Source organism: Patiria miniata, unplaced genomic scaffold (genome assembly GCF_015706575.1).
Source record: "Patiria miniata isolate m_02_andy unplaced genomic scaffold, ASM1570657v1 HiC_scaffold_7, whole genome shotgun sequence".
NCBI lineage: Eukaryota > Metazoa > Echinodermata > Asteroidea > Valvatida > Asterinidae > Patiria > Patiria miniata.
The window spans coordinates 43,850,012-43,867,880 of NW_024037074.1; the positions used below are offsets into that span (position 1 = coordinate 43,850,012).

The window sequence follows — 17,869 nt, forward strand, 5'->3', positions numbered from 1 at the left end:
TTTGCCCAATTTTGCTAAAAATGCAAGGTTAACCCCTTACGATCTGAACTTTTCCAGAAACCTGTGATTTTGCCCTATTTTGCGTAAAAAAATGCAAAGTTAACCCCTTACAATATGAAATTTTCCATAAACACCTGATTTTGCCCTATTTTGCTATAAAAAAAAAAATTGGTGAACCTCTTACAATTTGAAATTTTTCATAAACTTCTAATTTTGCCGAATTTGAAATTTTTCATAAACATCTAATTTTGCCAAATTTCACTAAAAAAAAGTAAGGATTTTTTTCCCCCAGAAACATCTGGTTTTGCCTAATTTTGCTAAACTATGCAAGGTTCACCCCTTATAATTTGAAATTTGTTATAAAAATCTCATTTTGCCCAATTTTGCTAAAATGTTGCTTTTAATCGGCAATTTTCCTGAAACATAAGATTTTGCCCTAATTTGGCAAAGGTTAACCCCTAACAATTTTTGATTTTTCATACAAATCTGATTTTGCCCAATTTTGCTAAAAATGCAAGGTTAACCCCTTACAATCTAAAATTTTTCATAAACACCTGATTTTGCCCTATTTTGCTAAAAATGCAAGGTTAACCCCTAACAATTAGAAATTTTTCATAAACATTAAAATTTGCCCAATTTTACTACAAAAGCAAGGTTAGCCCCTTACAATTTGAAATATTTCATAAATATCTAATTTTGCCCAATGTTATTCAAAAAGCAAGGTTAACCCCTTACATCTGAAATTTTTCAGAAACATCTGATTTTGCCCAATTTTGCTAAAAATGCAAGGTTAACCCCTTACAATTTGATTTTTTTCATAAAAATCTGATATTGCCCAGTTTTGCTAAAACTGCCAAGTTAATTAATCCCTTACAATCTGCAATTTTCCAGAAACATCTGATTTTGCCCTATTTTGCTAAAAAAAAATGCAAGGTTAACCCCTGACAATTTAAAAATTTTCATACAAATCTGATTTTGCCCAATTTTGCTAAAAATGCAAAGTTAACCCCTCACAACCTGAAATTTTTCATAAACACCTGATTTTTCCCTATTTTGCTAAAAAAATGCAAGGTTAACCCCTGACAATTTGAAATTTTTCATAAACATTTAAATTTGTCCAATTTCACTAAAAAAGCAAGGTTAACCCCTTACTATTTGAAATTTTTCATTCACATCTTATTTTGCCAAATATCACTAAAAAAGCAAGGTTAACCCCTTACAATCTGAAATTTTCCAGAAAGATCTGATTTTGCCAAATTTCGCTAAAAATTCAAGGTTCACCCCTTACAATTTGAGATTGTTCATATAAATCTGATATTGCCCAGTTATGCAAAAAATGCCAAGTTAACCCCTTACAATCTGCAATTTTCAAGAAACATCTGATTTTTCCAAATTTCTCTTAACAAATGCAGGGTTCACCCCTTACAAATTGAATTTTTTTATCAACATCTAACTTTGCCAAATTTCACTAAAAAAGCAAGGTTAACCCCTTTCAATCTGCAATTTTCCAGAAACATCTGATTTTACCCTAATTTGGCAAGGTTAACCCCTTACAATGTTTGATTTTTCATACAAATCTGATTTTGCCCAATTTTGCTTTAAAAAATGCAAAGTTAACCCCTTACAATCTGAAATTTTCCATAAACACCTGATTTTGCCCAATTTCGCTAAAAAATGCAAGGTTAACCCCTGACAATTTGAAATTTTTCATAAACATTTAAATGTTTCCAATTTTACTAAAAAAGCAAGGTTAACCCCTTACATTCTGAAATTTTCCATAAACACCTGATTTTGCCTAATTTCGCTAAAAAATGCAAGGTTAACCCCTGACAATTTGAAATTTTTCATAAACATTTAAATTTTTCCAATTTTACTAAAAAAGCAAGGTTAACCCCTTACATTCTGAAATTTTCCAGAAAGATCTGATTTTGCCCAATTTCGCTAAAATATGCAAGGTTCACCCCTTACAATTTGAAATGTTTCATAAACATCTAACCCCATACAATCTGCAATTTTCCAGAAACATCTGATTTTTCCAAATTTTGCAAAAAAATGTAAGGTTAACCCCTTGCAAACTGTTAAATCAATACATGAAGTGTCCCATTTGACTTTTTAAAACAAATTATATTTACAGTTTTTAGGGTAAAGGAATTTTCTCTTTTTCCTTTCTCTTTTGTTGTTGCTATATTTTGCGAATTAACTCATTCGTATGGAATGCTCATAGTCAATCAAAGAATATTTCACACATAGGGGCCTAAATTATATTTTTTAATTTAATAGAGGCGCAATGATCGTGCTATCATATACCATTCTATTACTATTGCGAATTACTGTATTGTTTGGAATGCTCATAATTAAAGACACGTTATTTGAAAGATGTATAAATAATATTTATATTACAATGTACATCTTTATTTTTTTTCCCGGTAGAATTTATGGCGTTTCTTACGTCAATTGGCAATCGCGTCACTATATAATGATAGTCCAATTGATCAAACGAAACTCCGTTTCGATTATAGTCAATTATGAAATATTCATTGATTTATGACATACACCTTTGTTTCAATTTTGATACTACCCGTAGACCTGCCGAGCAGCTGTAGATATCAAACTAAACCAAAGTATAAAAGATAGAGGGTATAACAAAATCAAAAAGTTATGTGCTAGTCAAGCTTTCAGGGATCGGTCTGAGCCATAACAATGCCCCAGCCGATCCCTTAGTTCTCTTCCGGGGTCTCGGCGTCCCCGACCAATACACACTTCCTTCCCTATCCATCCATATAACCCCGGAGGGCCAGGCACCATGTAAAAGCAAAGAGCTAAGGGAGGAACAGGGCGGCCCCTAAGCCCTGATCCTCCGAGTGGACCACATGCCCTGAACCTGTACGAAGGCGCCAACCTGGAACTCGCGGACAGTACCAGCAGCAGTGCTTACCGATTAAGCTAAGGTACTGTTGGTACTTCACGACGGGAAATTAAATCTCTTATAGTAAATGATTGAACTCATACGTTAAAATCCAAAAAGACACCAGCGGGATTCGAACCCGGGACCCCGCTAACCGTGGACGACGAATCGTAACCACTCGGCCATTTCGTTACCTTAGAATTTTCCTTAAACTGAGAAAAGTTGTCTTTATAGGTGAGCAAACGCGCCAGGAAGATTACTGGGTCCATTTGCTTTACCTTAATGGGTAAAAACAAGTCGATATAATGAGCCCAGTGTGTTTGGTTTGTTAGGAAGCTGCATACCACAGCCTAATGTGCAAAACAGTTGTGTGCTAGGCGGATCATTACGCAACAATGAACACCGCAATTGTGTATTTTCAACAGGCAGAGGCGTAGATTTCTACTCTTTGTATCTGGGCACATATAGATTCGCACCTCCCACTTCAGCTATTTCGACTTTCTTAAAAAGAAAAATAGAGACTGTCAGCGAATCTCCGGGAGTTGAAATAAGGATCGTCCCCTCGATAGACCTCAGACTCAGTAAAGTTCAACATTGGGCTCTTTTTCAACAGCTGTTTTTGCGGAAACTTTACATTTGGATTTTTTTAGAAGCATCTGATTTTGCCTAATTTTAGTAAAATATACAAGGTTCACCCTTACAATCTGCAATTTTCCAGAAACATCTGATTGTGCCCTATTTTGCTAAAAAAGAAAATGCAAGGTTAACCCCTTACAATTTGATTTTTTTCATAAACATCTAATTTTTCCCAATCTTATTCAAAAAGAAAGTTAACCCCTTACAGTCTGCAACTTTCCAGAAACATCTGATTTTTCCCCCCAATTTCGCTTAAAAAATGCAAGGTCATCCCCTTATCATTTGAAATTTTTCATAAACATCTACCTTTGCCAAATTTCACTAAAAAAGCAAGGTTAATCCCTTACATCTGGACGAAACAGATTTTTGGGTTATTGCGTTTAAATGGTGAAATTCTTTTAACGGAGTAATTTCAGTATTTTTTTTTTCATCTAAAAAGTAACTTATGAAATTAGCTATCTAGTCATATTATTATGTTTGGTGCTACATATTTTTTTTTTAATATGATTTTTTTGGGGGGGGGGATGGGTTCCGCTTATTTCGACTCACCCTGTATAACCAAGCAATCGAACTGATAAAATGAGAGAGAACCTTAAGAAATATTAAAAGACATTAAAATACAGAACCAACAAAAAAGATCCTATGTAACATGACACGTGATGTTTCCCTTTACCGTCCCAATTAATGTCTACAAGATTATTTTGATAACTCTTAACCATCTCTTTTGCTCATGTGTTTACACAGTTTCATTATGGGGTTCAGTTGTTTCGTGGATCAAGGACAAAACCAAATTTACCATTACCCTAGATAATGAAATGTGTTTGATTGGCAAAGCTGACTTTGAGTACAAAGTTATCAACTTAATTTTATTAATTTGCCGTTTCCATATTTATAAAATGAAAATGATTGAGAAAGTGCCCTCTTTCCTAGTTCTAAAAAAGATTTGAAGAACTACTACTCCGTGGAAAAATATATGTATACTTGTAATGATAATGTTGGGAAATTTTACTGTAAATGGGATTCCTTTTCTGCACTTTTCCAAGAGTAATTGTTTGAATTGCCATGTTTTGGGTTTGTATGAACTCCTATTTAAATGTGCTTATGTTAAAATATGATTTGTTATTGTTGAAAAATAAAGAGTTATCCCCCGGGATAAAAAAAGAAAGAAATATTTTGATTGATTTTATTTTGGTAAGATTTATAACTTTTTAACATTTCATTTGCCAATTTCGAATAGGCCTTTGTGTATGTAAGAAAAATACATGAACGATCAGCTGCCTACAATATTGATTAATTAATGAATCAATCAAAACTGTATCCTTATTTGTATACTTTATCAAAATCGAATGTAGAATATGCGAATTTGAATTATAACAAATGAAAAAGAGTACAAAATCGATTTTCAACGAATTGGATTGCACATTCGTAACAATCGGCAACGCATCCGTCAAACCGAAAACCTAATCATGTATTTGTATTCCCTTAAATGAAACGTTATGCACATTCATTCATTTGATTGATGCAAAATGAAATCGAATGCTAGTTATTGCGAAAATGAAACCCGGATATACGTCGTTCTCAAACTCGGCGCCAAATTGAATTTATGTTTTACAAATTCAAACGCACATTTGCCAAAATTGTCCCGGAAAACCTATAGTTACCGACCCCTCCAAAAAAGAGAGGAGAGGATCCAGGGCGTGTGTTTGGGGGAACCATCTCTGTCAAATTTTTTTTTTAAACAAATCATAGAACTTCATTAAAAAATAATGCAAACCCCCCTCTCTCTGACACCCCAAAAAGTGTACTAAAATACCGACTGAGCCAGCTTGGTTATGGGGTATTTGTACACTATTCTGCATAGTGTTAATCACTAATCGTAGGATTTGAACAGCGCCCCCTTTGAAAGTATAGTACGAGCCCAGCCCCCCCCCCCACCCCACCTATTGATTTCACGAGGCCAAGTGTCCGGACCAAAAAAAAAACTGTCTACATGCAAAGATTCCTGGACCGCCGCCCCCACCCCCCCCCCCCCCCCCCCCCACAAAAAAAACCCTGTTGCGAACGAAACAAATTAATTTGTTTTCTCATGAATTAATATTACACTTTTTGCCCCCCCCCCCCCACACCCGCCACAAATCGTGGATACTTGAGTGTTCACGGGCCGGGGAATTCCCTTTTTTTCCGGAGGCGGGCGAGGAGTTGAAGGGGCCAGGAGCTCGGGCGGTGGTCGGTTATGGTGGAAGAGCCGAATGGAAACGCCTCTTATATATTCTGAGTCCTCACAATGTGGCAATAAAATAAAAACAAACTGTTTATAAGAACAAGACTGAGTTTTCGAATTACGAGTGAATTCACGTGCGATAGATTGTCATTCTGTCATCCTTCTTTTCTTTTGATCAACATATACCTGGTTAAATCAGCCGTTCCATTTACACAATTACAACCATGTCTTCGTGTATAATCATTTTTTTGGGGGTAATGTAATTAATTGTTAATTAATAGTATACATAAGACGTACATTATGTAGCATGATCAGCGCTCCTAGTGTACTGTGGTGTCCAGCAACCCCTTCCCCTAGCTTGGAATTTCCACGGCCGGGTAATTTGTGGATTTTGGTCATCCCTACCCCCCCCCCCCTCCCTGGCATAGATTTACGCCAATGCACACATCCCCAGCGAACACAGTTTAACAAACAAACAACCCAAGAGAGACCTAATATTAATTCTAACTATCTTCCCTGTTCGAATGAAATAATCCAGTGTATTGCAATACTTTAATTTTACATAACGATTTCATAGTGCGCCCGAAGTGAACCGAAACTGTGAAGATTATAGCTCCATGATGTAGTGAAAGGCCAGGTGGTACCGCCGTTTTGTAGAGCTTCACAGTCATCATACATAGCAGCCTTGAAATTGAAAATAAATAGTACAGGATGCACAACAAAATGTCCCAACATACATGTAAACAATCGATAGATCAGACCACTGTAATATCAAGACAAACTTTAATTGCCATTTGCAAATTAAGCAAAGTAAACGGTACAGATAATTATCAATACCATCAGGCCTAGTCTCTGTGTATACAGTTAGGAAAAGGAAAGAAAAACCCTTACTGGAAAAATAACAGCGCTTTCATTGTGTTATGTACGCAGCGCACACACAACGCTTCGGTGTCATTTGGGTTAATTATTTATGTGACGTCATTACTTCCGATTTCTCAACGGCAGTGACCGCATGCAATAAACTTTGCATAGGTCGATATCTCGTACAAGTACACAGTACATGCAGTACACGCAGTCTATGTTACAGGTTAAGCTCGGATCGTACATGTACATGTACGCACACGTAGCATAATGTGGCTGCGCTCTTTAAACTGCTTGTTTTAAAATCAGCTGGTGGAGACTAATTCCATCATTTGATGGATCTTTCAGCGATGGTGGAAGGTAGAGCCATGTCTCTAGTCCTGTATTCATGAGTTTGGATTCATCCAGGCGACTGTGAGTAGACGGAAATTCAACTTGTTTTGCGTGGAGTTTTCGTTTGGAAAAGCCACTTGAGTACACATTGGTAAGTGTACGTACAGTCAGTCACGTCAGTAGAGACCTGTGGTTTGTGTGTGTTGGGTGATGTCTGAGGTTCTGTGGTCTTGTGTTAATAATGAGGTAATGTGGTTTTGTTGGTCCATGGGTTGATCCTCCATGGTCCTACAGGTGTGATGGTACCGGTTAGTGCCAGCTCCATGGTGCCAGTGATACCATGGAGTAAGGTACTGCCTACTGGACTCTGCATAAAAAGCGTTACCAAAAAAAGTATGAATGATTTGTTGTGTGATGGTGATAGGTACCAACACTAAGGATGTGACGATTACACATTTAAACGTTCATACAAAAACAACTCTAATTTCTAAATTCATTTTACAAATTTTCCAGAAGCGTTTAAACAAAACCTGAATTATGATTATAAAGAAGGGACCTCTGTTTACCCTTCACATAGTTTTCCTTTGAGTAAAAGTAAGATCTAGGCTAGTCCGAGTAACTTGGACCCAACTTATCGCCTTTTTTAACATTTGGACATGGTCTGGCGATAGTGGGGTCCAAGCTAATACCGTGTCCTGGACAACATCATCATGTCACTGTCCCAAAAACCAACATTTTCCAAAAAAACCCATCAGATTTCACCTTCAAAACGGCCTCCAAATGACTAGATATGCCACCTGAGGTACAAGTAGACATCGATAATTAAGATGGTTGTACTGAAGTTTACTTACGATCCGGAAAAAAGTGAAATTTTCCGTTCATTTCGAAGAGCTCCCCTCGCGATCTTGAACACGTTAAATTTCCGATCGTGTTTAATGTTTGAACGACGCGATTTCTTCTACATGCCCAGCGTACATTCGATGGTCCCCGTATCCCGAGTGCGATTCCGTTACCGTTACAATTTTATGACTTGCCATAGACTTTGCACAGCACACAATCACCAAAGTGGCATGATGTCCAGTAGTGACATACAATGTGTGTAAATTGTCCTCGATAAGCCCCATAAATGTGGCTCATACATGTATTACTGGACATGCAAAGTTTTGTAAAAAAGTCTGTTGTATTTCCTGTATTTGAAATCTAAACTTTGTTTTTTTCACTTGATAATGATATCCGATTTGGCTACTTACGTGGGAATAGCCTGAGAAAATTGAATGTTATTCCTCTAGATATCTAGTTATCCTGCAATAATACTGCAGTATTTTTCACGAGGTCATTGGTCATGGACCTTTGACCAATTTTTCCTGGTTGTTAACCAGGAAAGTAGCTTCAGTAGTGAAAATCAAGTGAAAAACAAGGGTAGATTTCAAAGTCGGGAAACACAGCTTTTCAGGAAATTAAACATGCATTGGTGTGTGACTGTGGCTCACAATACGGAGGAAGTCCAGTCAAATTTGAGCCACATACATGTAAAGGGGCCACCTATCCAAACAAGTCGAGGTACATGTATGTAATCGGATAATTTGCCAACTGTACAACTATTCAGATTCTTTTAATGTAATGTTGTCTGCGGGTAGAACTTGGGCATGAATAAAAGTGTCTGTACATCATTGTACGGTACCTGGGTATCATGTAAGGGTTAATTCTTCATGGAAAGGACATTAAGCTGGAGGTTCTCATAAGAAATCTTCACAAACAGAAAAAGACTTGGTGTGTTGCTTTGAGTTTCAGATTTAAATTCGAAGAAACTGTGACTTGTTTTGCATAATTTTAATTCTTATGTTTATGTACAAAAATGTACATTGTAAATTGTCTGCATCAATGTTTGTCTACGTCATGCCCTATTTTAATAATAATTTGTGTTTTCGTCAGATACATGTATTGGCAAGCCAACAACTTTTGCCAATTCCCAACTGGCCAAGGTGAATGATGTTTTATAATGAAAGTCTCAAGTAAAGGGTATTGATGTACAGTAGGCTAATTATAGGCAGAACTTGGTCCATGGAGTCTATGGAGAGACTTAAAATTTGCAAATTTCTAAGCATAGCCTACCTTTTACTTTGTGTATTGCTCACAAATGACACTCTCTTTGATTCGATCAACAATCATTGTAAAAAGTTTAGTTGTGTACAAAGTGTATCGTACAGCATCATAACCCAGGAAGTTCACTCACAGGGTGATCCAGGAAATGTGTGGTTTGTTTTCAAAAGAATTTTCTTGTCTCCTTCATTTTCAGCTTGCTGACGTTGACTTTATTACTTTGTCATCATGGCGACCAAGAAGAAGGGTTTACACGGTGCCAAGCGACGATCCAACTCATCTCCTGAGTTACACCTTCAAGTTGATGATAGAGCAGCATTGGAAGATGGACTTGGTCAAATTAGGAAAAAAGTGGACAGTGTCTGCAGTGGTGAAGAAGGTGCTAAATCTTTGCAGGGGACATTGAGGAGATCTGAGTGTGATAGCTCAGTAACTTGTGCAGATGCCTCTGAACTAGTCTGCAAAATGTCTGGTTTAGCAGCTGCTGCAACTGAGCGTGATGTTGAACAACCATGCAGTACATGTGGGCAGACAGCATCTGGGAGGGTAGCCAAGACCATGGAACCAGCAGTAAGGCCCAAAATTCGTAACTTTAAGTCAAGAATGGGAAAAGTCAAGAATTCACAGGAAGAGAGACGGCCTCCAGCAGATCGGGTCATTATGACAGTTGATGACAACATGGACAGTGTACACTCATCTAGCTCAGAGATGGAAGAAACGGGAGGACTGGCCCCAAAACAATCCAAGAGGCAAGGCTTTGGTCGTGTTGCCAGTGCACTTGTTGCGAAGTTCCGCCTCAAAACACACAGACATCAACGTAGAGGTTCCACAAGTGACTCTGACTCCTCATCAAGTGCCAATGAGATTAAGATTGAATCTCCTCGTCCTCGGTCTAAATCATTCAGTGGTCGTATTATGCGCAAGTTTGGCTCAAAGGATAAGGCAGGCATTGGGAGAGACTCACCTCGCCGTGATATGACGAGGAGAAAAGCACAATCCCACGCTAGTCGCATCCAGTCTTGTATTGGAGTTGTCTTCACAGGAAAGGCAGCAGCAAAACAGAAGGGAAAGGCCTCAAAGAATGAGAATGATGCTCAGAGACCACGGCGATATACTCCAGTCATCAATCTAGATGAGTTCAACCCTGATGATTATCCCATAGAAAGTGAGGATGACATTCAGAGAGTCTTACGAGAACAAGAGATCCGTGACGGTGTGGATCCACCCCCAGGATATCAGCCACATTTCTTTGCTGAGGCTGAAACCCATCCTGAACCATCTACAAAAGTTACTGATGCAGAGAAACCCTATCATCATACGAGTAAACTAACAGAAACGCCATCTTGGAATGGGTGTAGTGCCGTGGCCGCAGCAGCAACTCCTGTAGTACAAGGACCCAGTCACACCACAGCAAACATCTACGATCAGTATGGTTCCCTGACACCAGAAGGGAACTACATCCCCAGGACAGTACATACACAGATTGACTACATGCACTGTCTGGTACCAGACCAGAAGAGTATAATGGGAAGCTCTTTCTACTGGGGTAAAATTGACCGCTTTGAAGCAGATCTACTCTTAGAGAACAAACCAGAGGGGACATTCTTGTTACGTGACAGTGCACATGATGAGTTTGTTTTCTCTGTGAGTTTCCGTCGTTACGGACGCACCCTCCATGCTAGAATCGAACAATGGAAACACAAATTTAGTTTTGATGCTCATGACCCGGGAGTATATTCCTCACACACAATCTGTGGTCTACTCAAACACTACAAGGACCCTAACTTCTGCATGTTCTTTGAACCAATGCTGACTATCCCACTACCAAGACCGAATCCACCTTCACTACAAGAACTTGCAAGAGCAACAATCTGTTCGCACACAACATACGATGGCATCACCCACATGGCATTACCGCGTACCCTGAAGGAGTATGCGAGAGAGTACCATTATAAGCAGAGGGTTCGTATGAGAAGGTTTGAGGTGCCTGAAATGCCAGTAGTGGCTGAACAGAGAGTGGGGGTTATTACCAAGACCTGTATATCCCGGTAAATAGGAAAGTCTGTCATTTTAAAACAAGACTACAAAGTACAATCCCAGCAAACTCATTCTATTACACAGAAACTGGTACCGGTAAACAACTCAATGTTTCAAGCAGAAGTAACGTTATCTTTTCTTATAATATTAATCTTGTCCTGTGTGTATGGATAAAATTTGTCAAATTTGTTATGCCTCTCAATTCTCGAAAAAGTGTCGGCCCAATTGGGGATTTTAGAGGTTTGATTTCTAATTAAAAATATTAAATGTACTGAAACATTAACATGATCTTACAGCACCACTGGACTTTTGTTTTGGTTTGTAATGAAGTAAGAGGTATACTCGGATTAAACAGTGTGTGCACAACAACTTGTTTGTAGAAAAATACAATAAAGGCTGTCGGCAACAGTTCCATTGATTTTGTTTTTGACAAAATAACTGGCGTTTGACTCAAGTGCCAATATTGCTTATAAATGTTAGCACACATCTCTATCCCTGTCTTTGGTATACATACCGGTTCATTGGGATACAGTTTCAAAGTCATGGTTCAGTGAACATTGTGGCACATACGACACAGCACAATAATGCCATTGGCGACTGTTCTTTTCAATGCTGAATATTTTGTACTGTAGGTATTTAACAATACAAGTGAATCATTGTGGAAAGCAGTGTAAATGAAATGAACGGGTATAAATTGCAACATTTACTGTGGTGGAAATACATGCATCCATGAATTAAAGTTGAAATTCTGAAAAGAGAAGACAGTTGGTTTTACTTTTGAATAGCCCTGTTCATGGGTGATATAGACTTGCATTCAAATACATGTAAACAGTGGGTAAGAACATACAAGTCCACACAAGGTGTATTTGAAAGAAACCATATCAATTATTGCAACTACCGGTACATATTATGTACGCCTGAAATAAAATTTGTATACTAGTACATGTCTTTTAAAATACATGTAATCTTGCATTTCTGTAATACAAGAAAATAATCAACATGTGTGTTGTAAATATATGAACATGTACATGTACAGTGTCATGCTGTGTACATTTTACTTTATCTTCAAGCAAACTTGAATCCTCGATCCTGATTGGTCGATCCATGGCAACAAGCTGTGCTACATATAACCATACCGCACGGCCACGGACCATACCGCACTCCGCGTATTGCGCTATTCTAAGCCTACGTGACGCGATTAGTGCTGCACAATTCACTGTGAATTCAAAAGTTGCGCGTAGGTTACAGCATGCGTGTTCCAACTTTACTGTGCGTCAAGTTTGCTTGAAGATAAATTCGTTATCGCACTTGCGCTTGTGGAACACGGAAAATGAAGTGCGTCTGTGTCCCACATACTTCAGCCTCGTGGTATGTGGGACACAGACGCACTACATTATTTCGTGTTCCACTCGTGCTCGCAAGATAACTAAAAGTGTCCATATGGACAGCACAACTACAGTATGTCATACATGTACATGTACATGTATACCTACAATCAATGATGCCCTTGCCTTGATGCATGTATTCAGGATTACCTTCATGCGGATCAATTGGCATCTACATTGTATATGTAGACTTCATGGACACACAATTCTGAAGCATACACATGACATGTACACGTACATGTACATGTCCTGTAGACCTGTACTGTTTTGGGACACCTGGCAGACTTATTCAAGTTTATGGCCTTGTAGTTTTGTGGCTGGCCTAGAGTTCCCAAAGCACTTTGGTCCAAGACACAGACTATTCTGTAGCATTCTTGTTGTAATGTTTGCAACCTCTATAGATGTGATATACAAAGTACATGGACTTGCACAAGTCTATGGCCTTGGTGTAGGAAAGTGTCTGGCCCAGGCAGTTGACCATGGCCTGAACAAAGGCACAGACCGTGTATAGACTATAGTACATGTACATGTTGGCTGTTGGTTATTTTGCCCTTCATTTAAGTACATGTATGGGTGCATCTAACAACTACTGCTACATGTGTATATTTGTTGCAGATTATTTTGTCCCTTTACCAGAGTTTCTATTATACACGTACAAAGTGTTATTTGTAATCTATAGGTACATGTACATAATTAAAGAGGATATTTTGTGAACCTCATGGCAAACAATGTCAGAAATTTAACTTCATTCATGTACAAATGTGTGCGAACACAGAACATTCATGTGCCTATATGCAATGATTTAAATTTCCATGAATTCTAGCATATAGTCGGAAATGACTGCTAGTTGAAAAAATAACTACTGATTTAAAGAATTAGAGAATATTTTATTTGTAATTCATATTTGACTTATTCTGACTAGTTTTGCACATGTACGGCAACCGGGTCTGTATCCTCCATGGTTTGGCAGTGTTTGGGATGCATCTGTGCGTTAAAGTGTTGAGAGTTTCCACCAAATTGCACTAAGTCACGAGCAAAGTTTGAACCATTTTGAGTAGGTCAGGCATGTATAATGTGCTGCCTTCTTAGTAGCCTGTGACACTGTGAATAGACATCTTGTTGTTTAACTTGTACGTACACCTTGCTTGTTTCATTCGCAATGAACAAGGGCATTATATTGTGAGATAAACATTATCGTCAGTTTAACAGACCACACTTTGTCAAGCCAGCTGCATACCATTATACAGAGGCCAAGGCATGACTAAGGCCAAATTTTGCAGTTTGAATCGTACATGATTTTCAGTTTGTTTCCTGCTCTTTACCAAAGGTTGAGGAAATCGACCCCGGCAAGTTAACCAGACTTGCTGTACAAATTTCTTCACGTACTGTACTTTCCTCTTCTGCAGTCAGCGTTTCCGTTTGAATAACCTACACCAAAACATGTCCAGACTTGCCCAGATTTGGGGGACGCGGTGCCAACTGGCGTTTTGTCATTTTGTTTGCATTTTCATTTTTGGGGTGTTTAGCTGATCGCTCAGTGTGATTTTTGGTGTTCCAGACTAGAAGTAGAACACATGGGCCATCATCAACCTTTGGTCAGATAAAGAGAGCAGAGATAGGATATTTGTATTGGGGGTTTATGTCCACACCAACGTGGCAAGCTAAAACCCGCCCCTATTCATACAGTGGGAAAAACCCAAATTGCACAACCATTTCCTATTCCATTATCTTTATTGTTGGACTATAAATAGATATACACTTTGAATTGTTATTGGCACTGGGTCTGTGCCTAGTAGGCTGTGTAAATTCCAGGGGGGATTTGAGGAATTCATTTATAAGAAAATGGATTGTTAGGGCTATCTTTTGTGGTGGCTTGTAATTTGTATATATTGTACAATTATATAAATATTAATTTATATATAATGTTTCAGTTATAAATTTCAGAATCTTGCATGCATGCTTTTACTGAAAATATCTGAATTTATTTGTGAAAAATTGTTTGCATCAAATTGCATGTGCTTATATGGCAGGTATGCTCTGAAATTATATGTAGTTGAAGCGAAGTTTTTCTTTGTTTTACATAAAGTCCATGCTTTTATACAACTTGATTTGCTTACTTATAATTCCATTATGTGACTCTAACTTTTTAAAATTCTTTCTCTATGCTCATGTAGCTGTGTTCTTTTTATTTTGAATTCATGACTACTCTAGGATGAAGACAACTCATTTTTGTAAGGAAATAACACTCATATGAGACTGGCATTCCAGAGTGGCGTCAAACCAAAAAGCATTAGGAGTTACCGGTACTCGTCAATCCAAATATATTCGGTTTTAGATGGGCAGACCTTATGTCCACTAGACCCCAAGAGTCGCTCCTAGTGAATGCAGCAGTCACAATGTGGATGACACGTGCATGTACGTGTAGTTGTTTTGCTGAAATGTCAAACTTCTAGTTTTGCGCAGATGTACCGGTAGCTGTGGAACACAAGTCTGAACCTTGCCTTGTAACACACATTTGGCACAGGTCCAGTAGCAGGTGCATTAGTGCAATAATACTGGAACTTTAGATTTGGTTGAAAGTTGGTTCATGTCTAACATTCTTCCTGTTGACATCAGTATCATGTGTTGGAATATTAACTGCACAATAATGGCATGGAACAAGCTTAACCTGAGACTCAATCCAACAAAGTGCTGCTTCTGAGTTCAGAAGATCTTAAACAAATCTACGAATATATGTAATTGGAATCAAAAGGGACTGCCAATATTTTCATTCTATTCATAGGATGCCAAACTGAGTGAAAGAACAAATGAACAGCTGAGAACGACATTTTTCATGCAATTGAAAAATAAAATTCAATCTCTTGAAACTAATTTTGTGAGAATTGATGTTGTTTAAGAAGCACAGCATCTGAAGCCTGTTGTAAAGTCAGATTTGCATCAACAATTTCATTCTTTACTTTTGCAAACAACCCAAACCTGAAGGTGCAAAATGTTCTTATCTTAAATGCTATTGCATACAGCAGGAAGTAATATAGATATGCCAAGTTCAATTGTACATGTACATGTAGGTTATCTGTAACCATGAATTGGTTTTGGAATGCGGATGGGTTTGATATCGTTTGTGTGGTTTTCAAAGAAATCATCCTCATGAACTGGCCGTTCATTCAGCAATTGGCATTTATTATATTTTCGCAATATATTTAGAAAATTATTTTTTTTTCTTTTCACAGCTATTAATTTCAATGTGTATTGTGCCTAAACCTATGCAAAAAGTCACATATTGAAATTTGCACCATTTATGTATACTTCAGCAATTCAAAGTGCTTTGATGTTTTTTGTTTATGAGGACGCATACATGTAGTTGAGAAATCCATGCAATTTGAATAAACTGTCACTAATCTGAAACTGAAAGACAAATTGTTTCCTGTGGACTTATTCCATGTCTATATTTAATTATGGAACAGTTCCTAGTTAATTGCATCTATGATGTCATACTGTAGCATGATTGACAAATTAGCACTAAAAAAGGAACAATATTATAGGGGCCTAAACCAATCAATCCCCAATCATGTCGGACAGGAAGTGGTCAGTCAGTTTTATTTCATTTCTATCTGTATAAACCTTGGTTGCTCTCGTTTTCACAATATAAGTACCAAGTCACTCTCATTACTCATGATGTTTTTGTTCCAAATATAGGTCTTTAATTCTACATATCATGATTCAATCATTTATATTGCTGACTACATGCAAGACGTATATTCAAGAAATGATTATACAAAAAACATGTTTACTAAATTAAAATAATGTGTCGCCAAAGATTCACGAAACGTCAACTTGAGATGAAAATGATTCCTATAGCCTAAAACAAGCGTTACATTCAAGCCTTTCATGAACAAAACAAAAAGAATTTGGAGGAAAAAACCATGTCACGTATATAATCCTGATCAAACATGTTGAATTTACCCAGTTGTCAAAGGAAATTTCTTAAAATTTCACATTTGTTTTTCTTTTTTGAAGACACGTTCACACAGGTACAATTGCCAAACAGATGGAATTCACTGAAGGTTTTGCACACCGAATTCCCTACCATGTTTCTTCCTTGGAATGCAATCATGCCAAATTCCATTGAGTGGTGACAAATTCAACAGGTTTCTCCCTCCGTGGGGAATTAAATTGTTCAAACAGTGCCAAATATGTGCAGACTGCCTCCTAGGTGTTGCCAAGCAATCTGTCAACTTAATTCCCAGTACATTGTACATGTATTCTGTCTTTTCTTTTTGTTCTCTTTCTTTTAAGGGGGAGGGGGATTCTCGGAGGTTGTATCTTGAGTAGTCTATTTATGGACTCTCTGTGTTTTATTGAAGTTTATTTGTTTTCTGTACATACATTTGCATGCTAGGCTGGGGTTAAAAACACCTGCAAACAAACAAAAACAACCAGGAAAAGTAGGGTTTGAATACAAATGTGATCATTATTACAGTCCTTCACACTTAATGATTTTAATCCATAAATTCCTGCAATGTCTCAGGAAATTTTGATGGCAGATTTTGTTTTACCCAAATGGAAATTGTTTTAGCTCCATTCCATTTATAAAATAAAAAGTGAGGTCTAAGTAAGGAGTTGACCACAACATGCAGCATCTCATGCGACAATACATGTAGGTTAGTGCTAAAAAGGTTGGTGTGTGACACAAAAACCAAGGTAATTTCTAAGAATGTCCCAATCAAATAAAGCCATCTCAATGACAACCCAGCCATCTACAAGAATCAATTGCCTGCAATGTCCACCTAATTGTCTTTCAATGCATTTTTACTAATTTAGTGCAAAAATCAATTGAACCTGGCATTCATTTCCCAGAAAATGTGACAAATTGAAGCTTGCTTCTCTAGATTAACACATTTTCAGACCGTCTCTATTACATACCCTGCGGATTCGGGGCGGAAATTGAAAAAAAGTACTTCAAGCGTGAATCTCCATGGAGAGATGAAGTTTCCAAATTGGAGGTTTGAGATGTAGAGCAACAGATGGGTTTGATTCTGTTCTGAGAAGAAAAACTCATTCCCTAATCAACAAAAGGCACAAGTGTACCACAGACTGTAGGTCATAGGTCAATCAAGAAATGTCACATTTCACCTTTCATATTTCCTTTCATTTTATTGGAAAAAGTCCAAAGAATTGTCCACTTAAAAAGTTTTGTTATGCAAATCATGATTCTGATGTGTTACAATAATCAACACATTTTTAACAGATAACTGAATGTTATGTGTATAAATACAACATTGTTGGTTCAATATTGAGGCACCTGCACTATTACAGTATAGTGAAAGGGTGTTCAAGATTTCCAATGTGAACTGAGTGACATTTTGAAGTAAAAAGTCTTTTTAAATGTTA

The 17,869-nt window shown here is 37.6% G+C and overlaps 1 protein-coding gene across 1 annotated transcript; it reads left to right on the forward strand.

Annotated features, from left to right (window-relative positions):
• The first annotated feature begins 6,797 nt into the window (after positions 1–6,797).
• Positions 6,798–11,853, forward strand: LOC119744379 (suppressor of cytokine signaling 5-like). Its single transcript, XM_038220281.1, has 2 exons — positions 6,798–7,107; positions 9,253–11,853. Exon 2 carries the CDS (start codon positions 9,285–9,287, stop codon positions 11,106–11,108), a length of 1,824 nt encoding a protein of 607 aa, XP_038076209.1. The 5' UTR covers positions 6,798–7,107; positions 9,253–9,284; the 3' UTR covers positions 11,109–11,853.
• The last annotated feature ends 6,016 nt before the right edge of the window (positions 11,854–17,869 follow it).

Bases quoted from the DNA above. Each gene is read 5' to 3' on its own strand.
- LOC119744379 (XM_038220281.1), top strand. From the start codon at position 9,285: ATGGCGACCAAGAAGAAGGGTTTACACGGTGCCAAGCGACGATCCAAC.